The sequence below is a fragment of the Trichechus manatus genome, unplaced genomic scaffold (assembly GCF_000243295.1).
Source record: "Trichechus manatus latirostris isolate Lorelei unplaced genomic scaffold, TriManLat1.0 scaffold00213, whole genome shotgun sequence".
Classification (NCBI taxonomy): Eukaryota; Metazoa; Chordata; class Mammalia; order Sirenia; family Trichechidae; genus Trichechus; species Trichechus manatus.
The window spans coordinates 657,123-671,144 of record NW_004444149.1 but is presented as its reverse complement, the minus strand read 5'-3'; the positions used below and the strand labels follow the sequence as shown (position 1 = coordinate 671,144).

The window sequence follows — 14,022 nt, the reverse complement described above, 5'->3', positions numbered from 1 at the left end:
TCAGCCCTGCCCTCCTGAGACCCCTGCCCGGGCAGGGGCGGAGCTGTTCCACATACGGGATTTGGTCTACATTTGAGATGATGGCTACGAGAAACTTCTCAGTCATGGCAAGGAGGTTGCGGGTGGAGATGTCCAGTCGTCTCTGGACCTCGGGGTGGCTCAAGGCCTGCTCTGGGGTGACGTCATAGGGGAGGTGGCTGTGGGCAGAGAGATAAAACATCAACCAGAGCCCCCTCCCCTAGCCTCCTTAAACTCTCCATCCAACCACAGGATCTCACACAAACATGCTAAGGGCAGCCCAGCATGCTACCGGGGATCAGACCAGTATGAGGGACAGGACTCTGCGGGGAATGAAGAGATGAGGTGGAAGGTGAAGAAGAGCTGGAGTACCCACAGGGAGGTGGAAGGGAGTCGGAAGGAATGGAGAACCCGGAAATCTGTGGGAAGACCCCCAAGGGGAACTGAGAGGACACCAAGGTGCTGCTCTGAATCTAGTTTTCGGCGGGTGGCAGGAGGGAAGGCTGGGCCCTACCTATGAGCATCCGGTCCCACCCAGAGCAGCCAGAGAACCGCCTGCTTTCCTGAGCAGCTCCATTTCCCTAGGATCTGCTCACCTGAGTAATTCCCCTACTCTGTAAGGCCAGCCTATTTGTCCTACTGTCTCATTTGCCTATTCATCTGTAAATCTGAATATTCACCTATACTCCTATCGATAAGGAGTCTATATCCCACCTCCCAGTAAATCTGAATATCATCTGCAAGCACTAGCCCAGCAATGAGCATATTTGCATATTCATCCGTGCTCATTCTGTTAAGCCCACCAGGTCTGGAACCCTCTCCCACAGCTCCATGTTAATTACCAGAGGGGGTCTAAAAGGCTGTCTTATTTACTCCCATAGGGCTACTGTCGGATCTGCATAAATCAGCATGCTCATTTACATGCTACCTTCAAAGTACACCAAGCTTCGCCAGGCCAGCGTGGGGAAGAATAAGCTGATCAGAGAGAGCACTCCCTCTGCTCTGTCTGCTCACCTGCGCTGCCCTGTCTGGGCCTCAGTCTGGTTGATCCAGCTCTTGTAGAGGTGGACGGGGTCTGTGTGGACGCTGAGCGTCTTGTCCTCCAGCACGTCCTGGATAACCTTGCCCAGGATCTCCCGCAGGGCACTCTGTCCCCGCCCGTTTCGGTAGAATCTCACCACCAGCCTCACCACCGTTGGGTTGCCTGTCACCACGTCCTGGGGCTGTTCCACCTTTGACCTGTGGTTCAAGAGGTCATTGAAGCTGGTCTCCTGCCTCCGTGTAGGACAACCAGTTGCATTGCCTTTTTGAGATGCTGGCTCTTAGAAGCTTGCTCTGGTGTCTCCCTTCTCAAGGAATGCCCTGATGTCCTATCTCATCCTTTGGGCTAACAAGGTAGCCCATATCCTCCCATTCTGTCATCCCAGCAGATGACTTACAGGCTGTCCATGGTAGGTAGGGAAAAGAGGACTTCTGATTTCACTCCCACCCTTAAACCTCAACAAATTGTCATTTTGTGAAGGAGCCAACATTGTCATCTCTTAACCCATTCTCTTTCCATAAACCTACTTGATTTCCTCCTGGAGTGCTGTTTTGAACAGCTGGAGCAGGAGATAGGCCTCTCGGCGGTTGGAGGCATAGTTGTACAGAGTGAAAATCACTGACTCCATGAACTTGGTGGTTTTGTTCTGGGGCATCTGGAAGATCAGCTTGGCCAGGTAGATGGGTTGAGTCTGCAAGCAACGGGGAAATCGGGAATGCCTGATAATGCAACTCAAGGACTAGTGATCAGATAAAGCAAGGCTTTCCTGATGGAAATTTGGAATGGAGAGAGCATTGTCACACTTTCTCAGGGTACTGGAAACATTCCAGACCAACAGGGGAGAAGGCAGTCTTTTTCCTTGGGACAAGACATTAGGATGGTGGGGAAGGACACCTTGCATGGAGGCAAAGGCACAGACCCTCAGGGGATGGTGGGAGACCTCTTCCACAGTGCTCTGCTCACCTGGAGCAGGTAGAAGAGATGTTGGTATGCTTCTAGTTTCTGCCGTTTCTCTTTGCTCAGCGACTTTAATCCCTTCTGCTTGTCCAGAACCATCATATCCGACAGCTGTTCCTTATTCTTCTTGGTCAGCTTCTTGCAGTGGGAGACCACTTCCTGCAGGGGTCGGGGAGCAGGTGATACAACCAGCCCAGGCCAGCACAGAGCACAGAACATATGGTCTAGAATCAGCGCCTTGGGGAGCCAGGGCTTTCTGCTGTTCAAGGAATAGGCATGAGCGGAGGGAGACTAAATGGTTCGAGGGTGAGGAAGGGACCCCCTACTGCCTGACTGTCCATCTGGCACCTCTGCTCTCACAGGGGTGAGTCCCCATACAGAACTGGGCTGTCAGGCTGAAGCAGAGTGTTTCTTAGTTTTTCCCATTATTACCATTATTTTTTATTAGACTGTTGTACAAATCTGCGGTGGGGATATCACTAGATCACTACTGCCCCCTCACTGTGTATTTGTCTGGTCATTGACAGTTTAGGGGACTTTCCTATATATCTCTGCATTTGGCCTGGTGGGGTAGGCACTGTCATTATTCCCACTTTACTAATGAGGAAACAGAGTCCCAGGTTAAAGGCCCAACCCGTTGTCCTCTCCATCACTAGGAATTAGCAGAGCCGGTCACTCCAGTTCTGTGTCCAGTGCTCTTCCTGCTGTAACATGTGCCCCCGACAAATGGCTTACTACAAGGGCAGAGGGCCACTGGAACAAGGACCTAGCCACCTGATAAAATCCACACATCTTTCAAAGACTTGCCTAGTCACCAGGGAATGGCTAGCATCACCTCTCCAGAGGCAGCTAGACGTGGGGGAGGCTGGGCTGGTGGGCCCTCACCTGCAGGGTGATCCGGTTCTTTACCAGCAGGCCAATCTTGATGTCCATGAGGTTGAGGTCCTGCTCCAGCTGCTGATTGGACCGGATCTTCCTGACCACCTCTTCCTGCAGCTTCAGCAGCTCCGCCTCAGCCAAGAAGTCCTGCTGGCTTTGATTCAAGAGGTGGGCAAACCTCTGGACAACGCTGAGAGGGGGGTGGGGCGCGTGGACTGGTGGGAAGAGAAGAGGCGTCAGGACTAGACATGCCCTTGTTGGGGGCCTCCTCATCAGGGGCTTCCTCGCCGGCTCCCTACTGCAGAGGTAACCTACCCTCAGTGCCCATTCTGCTCAAGGACAGCAGGCCCCCAAGCTCCAGCCCTCTTCTCATTAAGTCTGCTCACCATTGGAGGGCAGTGGGCAGCCTCCCAGTCAGTCCTGTCCCAGAATTCCTTGTCTTATAACCAGGTGTGATATAGGAGCTGTTCTTCCCCTGCCTCTGGATTCACCCCCAGTCTGGCCTAGCCCATAGTCTCCCACACCAAGGCCAGGGCCCCACCTCCAATGATGAGTCCCCAGGCCTCCCTATTTCACCTCAATTTACTCCCCACTCCTGCTGGGCCAACTGGCTTCCCATCATTCATCCCAAGCTCACTTCTGCCCATCTGAGCCTCCGCTCAGCCATGCCTGCCCCTCACACAATCCTCCTGCTGGGAGTGACGGTACACAGGGGGAGCACGGGTAGAAGAGGTGCTTTTACAATAGAGGGGAGTTCAGAGCTAGATGGTGATTCTCTCTGACTTTGGAATTGGTATTTGAGCAAAGAGAAGTCTCAGAGCTAAGCTACAGAGAATGATTAAGAACAAAACTAAAATATACAATGTTTATTACAGGCCAGACACCGTTCTAAATGCTTCACACACTCAAAACTACCCTGTGAAACCGTCCCATAGGGTTTCCAAGGAGCGCCTGGTGGATTTGAACTTGGTTAGCAGCCGCAACTCTTAACCACTGAGCCACCAGGGTTTCCGAAGTAACTTCCTAGGGCCACACAAATAGCAAGTGGTGGAGCTCTGAGTGGAGCTTGGGGAGCTAATGAAGTTGGGAGACAACTGAAAAGAACAAATTCTTCTAGAAAAACTACTGGAGTGTGATGGATCGCTTTAGTGTGGCCTTGTAACTCCCACCCAAGTGATTGGTCAGCTTTGACATCCCTCTTGGTTTGAAATGAGCCATCTCAGAGGTGAGAAGGAGAGGATCCTACCACCACCAAGGAAGGAGAGCCAAGAGTGGAGCGTGTCATTTCGACCCCGTATCCCTGCTCTGAGAAGCTCCCGGAACCAGAAGACCAAAAGGGAGGGAGAGAGAGGGAGAGAGAGGGGGAGAGAGAGAGAGACAGAGAGAGAGAGAGAGGCAGGAGACAGAGCAGCAGTCTTCCCAGCCCACTGAGCCAGAAAGCTGAGTCCCTTTGGGGTGCCTCGGGGCATTTATCAGCAGCACTAGAAGAGCTTTGGGGCATTTATCAGCAGAGCTAAAAGAGCTTTGTAACACTTGCCCAGGTAGGGGCAGAGGCCAAGGGGCCAGCTGAGAAGAGGCTGTCCTGATGGAAGAACTGTATCCTGAGTGTTCCTGAACCTGAACTGTAACCTGTTACTTCCCTAATAAACCTCATCATTGGAGTATTGTCTGGGAGTTCTGTGTGGCCATTGCAATGAATTATCGAGCCCAGCAGAGAAGCAGAGAGTGCAGTGGCGGGGGAACGGTTGGTGTCAGAATTAGTAAAGATGGTGGAGAGAGGAGGCCTGTCTGACCCCCACCTCATAGGAATCAGCCTTGGGCTGTTGATCTTGATTCTCCTTCCCCCTTGTGAAGTTAGAGGAGGTCAGACACCCTGCCGTGCCATTTTTACACTATATACTGAAGAGAAGAAAAAGAAGATAAAGGATGACTGAGGCAGTGTGATTAGTACAACAACAGCAAGAGAAAAAATAGAAAAGGCTTATCTGGGAAGAGGTGAGAAGGAGGGAAAGAAGCTAGCTGCCCAGAAGCATGTGGGCCCGAGTGTCCATGGCCAGAGAAGGGACAGACGGAGCCCCTGTGGGTAGGGCAGGGGGAAGAGAGACTGAGTGAGTGAAGGAGATGACTCCTGAGCGGTATATTCAATCTGACGCCAAGGAGTGTAGCCTCCAGGCCAGGAAGGAACCTAGGAGCTGCAGGCAAACATAGAAATGAACCAGCTTGTCAACTTCACAAAAAGGAAAGGGACCCTCAAGAGCTGGACTTCTGGACTTTAAGGACAGGGGCCAAGAGCAGTCTGGAAGGACCTTTTTAAGGCTTTAAACACATGCCCAGCATATACAAGGGACTATGGGGCAAGAAGAGGGAATTCCCTCAAGTGTTTCTCCTCCTATTCCCCAGCACTGCAGGAAGCACTCTCAGCATGCCTCCCCGGGCTTTGTGTGTGCTGGACAAGGTTGGGAGGTGGAAGAGTCATCAGCCAGGAAAGAGGAGAAAGTAGAAGGCTGGAACTCTAGGTAGACGAGAAAGAACCTTTTCTTTTTGCTTTGGTGGTAGCAACAGAAAGAATACACTATAAGCCTGGCACAGGAAGACCTAGTTACAGGAACATTCTCTGCGACGAGTCTATCTGTTCCTGAAGTGGGCAGGGGGCTTTTGTTACAACCCCTGTTCCACATTGCTGTATAGACAACTTGTGACTCTGTTCCCTTACCTGTTGTGCAGCCCCAGGAGGGATATCTAGACCTGCCTGGCCCTGGGGTGATTCCTATCTCTCCTTTCAAACTGGGAGATCCCCAAAGGCACATCTCCTCAATCCTCCACCCACCTCAGGTCCTATGGCATGCTCAAGACTGGGGACACCAGCTGTCTATGAAAGAAAAGGGCTCAAAAAGGCCAGACAACTCGTCTGGGGTCTTGAAAGCTAGCGAGTAGCCATCTAAGACGCATCAATAATTGGTCCCAACCCACCTAGAGCAAAGAAAAATGAAGAACATCAAAGATACCAGGAAAATATTAGCCTAAGAGACAAAAGGGGCCACATAAACCAGAGACTCCACCTGCCTGAGACCAGAAGAACTAGATGGTGCCCGGCTACCACCAATGACCGCCCTGACAGGAACACAACAGAGTCTCTGACGGTGCAGGAGAAAAGTGGGATGCAGAACTCAAATTCTAGTAAAAAGACTAGACTTAATGGTCTGACTGAGACTGGAGGAACCCCAGAAAGCACGGCCCCTGGACTCTCTGTTAACCCAGAACTAAAACAATTCCCGAAGCCAACTCTTACAGACAAAAATAGACTGGACTATGAGATGTAAAATGATACTTGTGAAAAGGGTGCTTTTTAGCTCAAGTAGATACATGAGACTAAATGGGCAGCTCCTGTCCGGAGGCAAGATGAGAAGGCAGAAAGGGATAGGAGCTGGTTGAATGGGCACAGGAAATCCAGGCTGGGAAGGAGGAATGTACGGTCACATTATAGGGATAGCAACTAGGGTCACATAACAATGTGTGTATAAATTTTTGTATGAGAAACTAACTTGAGCTGTAAACTTTCACCTAAAGCGCACACACACACACACACCCAAAAAAAAAAAAAAAAGCCAGACAACTTCTCCAAGGTCCCAGTTTGTAAGCTCTGGGGTGGCGAGGTGGTGGGTAGTGTGACTTTCTGTAGGCTGACTGTTGAAAGCCACAAGACTTGCACAGGCGGTAGAGGAAATCCAGCCAGTTTACTCACACGTGCAGAGGGTAGACCAGGCAGCTCACCTAACATCCTGTAGTCATCCCGGGCTCTTCTGGCTCGGAAAAATGCCTGGATCTTCACAACAGAGTTAACCTGCCATGAACACAGATGGGTAAAGGGTCACAGGCTGCTCCTGCTCTGGTCTAACAGGTATGGGGGAGCAGGGTGACACTCACATTCTTCCGGAAGTAGCGCAGACGCCTCCGGTATCGCCTCCGAGCCGCCCACATCCGGGCCCAAGCCTGGATCTGGGAGGAGACACAATGCTTCAGAGCTCTGGGCTTGAGGCCCCATCCCTCTGACCCAGGCCCATTCAGCCAACTCCAGAGAGCACAAGGACATGAAAGGACTAAGAGATTGTTTTCGGAGGTCCTTCAAGAGAGACGGGAACCTACCCATGAGCTAGTTACCTTGATCACAGCACCCACATTTGCTTTCAAATACTGCAACCGCTCCAAGTAAATCTTCCGCTGCCTGTGACCCCGCCAGTGAGCCTGCACGCCAGGAAAGGAAAAGAGGTAACCTGAGTTGGTTCCATTGGCCCAAGAGGCTTTTAGGGAAAAGCCTTGGCCAGGGCTCTCCAGGGAAGGGGTGGGGCAGGCAAGCAGTGGGCGAGGGGAGAACTTCCTGGTCTCAAAGAACTTCCAACTTCATGGAGAAGACCAAACGTCTGTGCCCTCTGCCACGTGCCCTGGTCCCAGCACACACACACACCCACACACCTACATACCATAAAATCAAACACATGTACCCATACTCACTAACACCTCCTCACACAGAAACATAAGATACAGGCTTAAAAGTTATTAGTACTAAAGCATACACCTACTTGCCAACTTCATCCCCCAAAATACATTCATATACCCATATACAGACCACCCACACACCATCACACACTCCACCCTCCCTCACACAGAGTGGTTACGGAGTAGTCTTGTGAGGCACACGGTTTCATGGATGGAGAACGTGTACAAGCATAGAGTTGAGTGTCCACCTCTGCCAACGGCCATCTGGACAGCAGGTCACTATTGCTCTTGTAACTCACACTTTACAACTGAGACCAGCTCTAAGCCAATCACCCCCTCAAGGCGCCCAATAACTCAGCTATCAGTCTGATGGCTTCTCCCCTTGACATGCCTGCTGCAAAAGGTCCAGCTGACCATCTCCTCCATAAATCATGGCCTCCTTCGTCTAAAACACATGTTTCTTGGCTCCTATCTGGTTTGGTCTCCTTCCTAGGAGCCTCTTCCCTCTCATCCCAAGCTTGCGTGAGATTAATTTTCCTAAAGCACCACTTGGACTACGTCTCTCCCAGCTCCAATGTTTCCAGAAGTTTCTGACCTCCCACTCCCCATCTGACTTTCCACTGGCACCCTACCTTCTTAAAGATTCTAGCCACACCAGATTATTTCACTTTCTTCTAAACATGCCTTACGCTTTTCTGCCCCTGAACCTGCTTATGCCCAACTTCACCCCCTAGCTCTATCTCTACCTGCAGAAATCCTTCCTGTCTAGGGTCCATGTCATACATCTCCCAGGTGCTCAGGCTCTGGGAATACTTTACCATGGACATTGAGCACCCCCTTTCATTTGACTGTCCTCCTAGCCCTTCCCTAAAGCCAGTTCTCCTGGCCAGGCCTACACTGACCAGTCTGTTGGGACAAGATGTAAAAGAGGCAGCTTGGCACCATGACACCAGCTGTCCATCTTAGGGCCTAGAGGCTAGGGAGTACCATTTCAGGCAGAGGGGTCTCCTCTCTACCCCTACCTCCTATCCACCCCCACATGGCTCCTCCTTCAAGAGGAGGCCCCTCCTATCTGGATTTGTCAGAATTCAGGACCCTGATTGGGACTGCACCCAGGAGCACAGCTTTCAGAAGAGATTAAGGTCTAGAACACCCAAGTGGCCTCATTTCTGACTCATCCTTCACCATTGCTGAAGGGCACGTGGCCCGAGGCTCTGGGCCACAGTCTCCCTTTGTTTCCCAGGACCCAGGTCAAAGTCAGCCCAGCTCTAATATTAGTAGAGAATGCTCCCTGACTCCACCTCCCCTCCTACTGTTGGTGTGACTTTTCACCTCCTTAGAGTTAGTATGAAATTCCAGTCTGGGCTAAGGAAGGAGGAATCCCTATGATCCAGGCCACTAAATGCAAATTGCATTTAGTGGAATTGAGTTCTGGGACCAATGTCCCAAAATTGAACACCTCACAATGGCAACCACCAATGAAGCCTTTGCCAGACAAAGTGCTACCTGTAATTTTCCTGCTTCATCCTCACGAGTGCCATCATTATGAATGAGGAAACTAAGTGTTGGAGAGGGCTTAAGTAAGGTGCCCAAGGTCATATGGCCCAGAAGTGGTAGAACCAGGAGACAAATTCCAGCCTCTGATTCTAAAGCCTGAGCTCTCAGTTACCACCCCACATGCCCCAGATCATAATCGAGGGCCATTTTTCCAGTTTCAGTCTGCACATCCGTTTCCCTTGGGGTCCTCTGGTATTGTCCTTATGTCCCTACTATCCCAACATCTAACATCAGCTGCACTCCAGTTCCTGCAAGGGGAGAGATGTGATCACTCACTATGTGTTTCATGCCCAGCTCCCAACCTTGCCCAATGTTGAGTGGCATGCTTTGCAGATACTAGCTTTTCAAAGATGTTTATTAAATAAAGTGTCTGTACATTGCCGCCACCTCCACGAGGCCCTCCAGATCACGTCTACCTGGGGAGGTCTCTGTTTGCTCAACTCCCATCATTTCTGGCTTGTACAGTGTCCCTGGCTATCTTCCCAGTTGTCCTCATGTCCCAGTTAGTCCAGGGTAGGTCTCAGAGGCCACACTGGACCATCCATTGGAAGAATAAAAATAGAAAGGGCTGACTGGAGAGGAAAGAAAGAAGGCTCTTCTTTTCCTAAGGGTATTCCACCCTCTTCTGTTTAACTGCTACCACCTCTTCACCATCCTCTTCTAGACAGGAAGTCCTCCCTGGTATCTAAAGTTAATCCCTCTTACTAAATCTTATTTCACCCTTCCCTTGGAGAGGCTAAAAAGCTGCTCTCCATACTCCGTAGATGCTAGCTAGCTAGCACTTATGCCATGTTCTTACCTACCCACCAGGCACTGTTCTAAGCACTTCACAGATATTACCTTACTTAAGCCTCATGGCAACCCTATAAGGTGAATGCTATCATTCTCCCTATTTTGCAGATCAGGAAACAGAGGGCAGTTGAGAAGATGGCGGAAGAGAGAGAGCAAGTAGCTTGTCAAGGTCACACAGCTAATACGTGGTGAAGCTGGGATTCAAACCCAGGTAGTCTGGCTCCAGAATCCATGTTCTTAACTACTATTCTTCAGGAACTAGAAGATCATTGCAACTCCACTCAGCAAAGAGGCAGTAAATCCCTGAAGCTCAGACAAACCCAGGTGCTGAAGACCTAGAAAGCCGGGGGCTGCCACCTGGATCTTGATGATTGCTGGGAGCCAGGTCCTCAGAAAGCGGGAACGATCAGCAAACTTCTGCCGAACCAGGAAGCCACGGAGGCGGGCCTGGAGCTGGATGACAAAGCTGATGCTGGCCTTCCAGAGCTGCTGGCGGTCATGGGCAGCAGTGACCTTGGTAACAGCTGACTGCAGAGGCAGGAGAGAGCCTGGTAGGTGGGAGCCTCTCCTAAAGGAATCCCCCATCCATGACCCCCTCCTTGTAGGGGCCCTGCCAACCTGAATCTCCTCCTGAGTCAGGTGGGAGGTGTTGAGGTGGCAGCCTGGGGGTCGCTCCCAGGTCCCCTGGAAGGTCTGCAGATGGAAGTAGTAGGCGGTGCCATCCTTCATGTTATGTTGAACCCAGAAAGCTGTGTCCCCTAAGCAGAAGCAAGGCAAGCAGGGGAGGTTCAATGAGGAGGCAAGTGACTGGGGCAGGCAGAGGAGAGAAGTCGGGAGAGGGCCCTTACCTGGGCGCCGCTTCTTTGCCATGGCGCCTTCCAGGGCTCGCTGGTAGCCATCGGCACAGTCAGGAACCACCCCTCGGAGCGCCACGGCGGGGTTCCTTAACACTCGCTCCGTCTGGGTGGCCTTGCCTTCCTTGATGGCCTGATTGATGGCAGCCACACCAAGAGCCACTGACGGGGCGTCAGAAGAGAGAAGTCAGGGCTCCCCCTGAGTGCTGCCCACGGGCCCTGCGCTATCCACCAGGAGGATTCAGGGCGGGAGGACACACATCCCCATCTGATGGAGGACAGTCTACATCCCAGGCTGGATGCAGACAGATGAAGAGAAGTGCGCAGCTGTGCTGGGAGGAAAAGAGCAGTGAAGGAGGGATTCCTGGAGGAAGGCGTGGCAAAGGAAAATCACCTTGTGCAGAAGGCAGGATATGGGCAGAGACCCTGAGGCCAGCTTTCTCAGGAAGAGCAGAGAGTTCCAAGAAGTGGGGGTGGTTGATACCACACCTGCCTTCTAGTTACTCACAGACAGACAGATGGACAGGACTCCAGACACTGAGAACCAGCACCATCAGCACCCCACACCAAAATACCAGTGTCTAGCTGCACTGATACCACCTATTTTTCCTCAAACTCCTGCCAACACCCTTCTCCCACCCTGAACACTGAACATTCTCTAGCCAGAGCCACTGCCTGATCTTATGCACTCACAGGGCAGGGGATGGTGCCCACGGGAAGGCACAGAAGGCAGAGGGTGGCCTACGGGCTCTCAGCTCCTGAGAATTTCCTGCCCAGCTGTCAGCTGAGAAAGCTGCCCTATGGTCAAAGCAGCCACCCTCTCCGCAGAGGTTGACAGGGACGGGGAGGTGACAGGGAGGCTTCCCGACTATCTGGGCCCCTGGTGAGCCCACCTCTTCTCCCCCTCACACCCCCACGTGGCCCATTTACTTCTCTGAGCTGTGTTGGTGTCCTGGTTGGCTCTGACCACTCCCTGGCGAATGTCTTCCAGCCACAGCACAGCCCCAGGATCCCCTGTCACCTGGCCGATTGAGTTGGGGGGGGAGGGGATGAGACTCCAGGCTGGCCCGCCAGGCTCCCAGCCTAGCTACCCTTGGGACTAAAACTGCAGGTAGACATTGGGGCGGCAGGGGCAGTGACCCTCACTCCCCTCTTCTCTCTCCTGCACAGACAGGCCTGTGGCCCCCTTGGACTGCTGCTAGGCTCAGAAGGCTCTACCTTTTCCTCCCCTGCCCTTAGGCTGTCCCAAGCATCAACTTAGCTTGGTCACAGCACCCCAGAACCCACACGGACTCTGTACAGCCTCTTGACCCCCCAGTATCTACCACTCTCTCAGTCCCCTGCCCTTGTGCCTCAGCTATGTCCAGGGATAGCCCACAATGGAGCCTCCACCTCCCCACCCCTACTCCTCATCACCTATGCTCCAATTCACACCTTCTCAGGCCAGTCCTGACCCTGACCTTCACCTCCTTCCTGCTCTTGGACCACACAAGGAAGTGGGAAGATTACATGAGCCCGCAGGTCAAGTAAGCCTACGCCTGCCACGTTGTAAGACTGATGAGGCTGTTCTCTTCCATCTGTCTCACCCAACCCTGGACTCTACCCCTTCCCAACTCTCCTCGTTCATAACAGACTTTTTTTTAAGAATAATTATATTCACAATGTTGTGCGAACATCACCACCCCAAACAGAAACTCTGTACCCATTAAACACTAACTCTCCGTTCCCTTCCCCCCCGTCCCTGGTAACCACTAATCCACTTTCTGTCTGTAAGCATTTGCGGATTCCAGATAGTTCATGTGAGCGGGATCATACAACATCTGTGCTTTTGTGGCCGGCGTATTTCCCTTAGCATAATGTTGTCAAGTTTCATCCATGTCGTAGAATCACAGACTTTTCTAAACTAATATTTTATTGAGCCCTGACTATGTGCTGGAGTCTCTGGGTGATGCAAACAGTGCATTCGGCTGCTAACCAAAAGGTTGCTGGTTCGAGCCCACCCAGAGGCACCTGGGAGAAGGGCCTGGCAATCTACTTCTGAAAATTCAACCACTGAAAACCCTACAGAGCTTGTCTCATAACTATGAGACAAGTTTGTAGGTGAAGAAACTGAGGCACAGGGGTTAAGACAGACTACCAGCAAGTAGTGAAGCCAAGATCAAAGTCAAGTAGTCTAGTTCCAAAGTCCTGGCCCTCACTAGTCTCCTGACTGCCACACACATGTATAGGTCATAGAACTCTGCCACATGCTTCAACTCATTTGCTTTTTACCCCCATTCAGGGCGGCAGGTAGGACCAGGGTACATAGTATTTTACAGATGGTAGAACACAGAGGCATAAGGGATTTTGCACAAGGTCACATGGTCAGTGTCAGAGCAGGAAATCTAGTCCAGGTTCTCTGGCTCCGGGTCCTGGGCTCTTCCCAGACACAAGGCCCCCACTGGCAACTGAAGCTCAGGCCCACTCAACCATCTGGCCTTGCCTCTCAGCCCTGGTGATGGAGGCCATCTTCCCCCACCAGATGCCAAGCCCTCCTGGCCTCACCCCAGGAAGGGACTGTGCCCATCAGACTGGCAGGGTTCACCAGGCACAGGGCTCTGCCCACAGGGATGTTCTGTCTGCTCTGGTGACCAACCAGCCAGCCCAAACCTCACCTGGGCCTTCTGCCTTTTGGCTGCCACGAGGAGGAGATGGTACCGAGGGGCGACAGGGAGGCTGACATCGTCCAAGCCAGCCGCGGGAAGCAGCAGGGCAGTTAGGGTCTTCTCAGGGCTGCCGTGGTCCAGAGCCTCATTGATGAGGCTGACTGCGAGGACCTCTGGGAAAGAGATTTAGGTGGGCAGGGGCTAAGACTTATGGCTAAGGGACAGGGCTGCCATGTTGGGCCATCTTCCCCCAGGCCAGGACTCCACTCACGATCAGTCTCTTCCTGGGCCTGGGCATTGACCTGGTTTAAGGTGGCCTGCAGGTCATTCCAGCTCAGAAAGGCCCCATCCACTCCACGCACTTGCCGCAGCTTCACCAGGGCATCAAAGTAACTGGTAGCAGGGTAAGGAGAGGGAGGTGAGCAGCATGTACGTGGTCAGCCAGAAGTCAGGGGACGCGCCTGGAATGTTCTCCTCACTTGGCCTTGAGGATGCCACATTCTCTTGGGTCTCCTCTGCCCTCACAGGTTGTTCTAAGCCTCCTCTGCTGGTTCCTTCCTGACCTCTAAACACTGGAGCATCCCAAGTCTCAGTCTGCAGACCTCTTCTCACCCCATACTCTCATCCTAGGTGATCTCAACTAATCTGTGGCTTTAAGTACCATATTCTAGTGACTCCTAAAAGTACACCTCTGGTCCATTCCCATATCCCAGCTGCCTCCTCGGTATCTCCACATGAACGTCTAATGTGCACCTCACACCCAGCTTCACACATCTGAACCCCT

General features: G+C 52.2%; 1 protein-coding gene across 1 annotated transcript in view; it reads right to left on the bottom strand.

The window, feature by feature from the left end:
- IQGAP3 (IQ motif containing GTPase activating protein 3) overlaps window positions 1-14,022 on the bottom strand; it is a 40,927-nt gene that overhangs the window by 8,661 nt on the left and 18,244 nt on the right. Inside the window, exons 14-27 of the mRNA XM_004388477.3 lie at window positions 13,510-13,631; window positions 13,248-13,411; window positions 11,524-11,614; window positions 10,588-10,755; window positions 10,358-10,497; window positions 10,097-10,267; window positions 7,055-7,138; window positions 6,821-6,892; window positions 6,668-6,737; window positions 2,903-3,111; window positions 2,024-2,176; window positions 1,588-1,751; window positions 1,033-1,257; window positions 57-197 (exon numbers count right to left, since the gene is read on the bottom strand). Coding sequence (XP_004388534.1) covers window positions 57-197; window positions 1,033-1,257; window positions 1,588-1,751; window positions 2,024-2,176; window positions 2,903-3,111; window positions 6,668-6,737; window positions 6,821-6,892; window positions 7,055-7,138; window positions 10,097-10,267; window positions 10,358-10,497; window positions 10,588-10,755; window positions 11,524-11,614; window positions 13,248-13,411; window positions 13,510-13,631 — 1,974 coding nt within the window. The remainder of the gene's footprint in view (window positions 1-56; window positions 198-1,032; window positions 1,258-1,587; window positions 1,752-2,023; window positions 2,177-2,902; window positions 3,112-6,667; window positions 6,738-6,820; window positions 6,893-7,054; window positions 7,139-10,096; window positions 10,268-10,357; window positions 10,498-10,587; window positions 10,756-11,523; window positions 11,615-13,247; window positions 13,412-13,509; window positions 13,632-14,022) is intronic.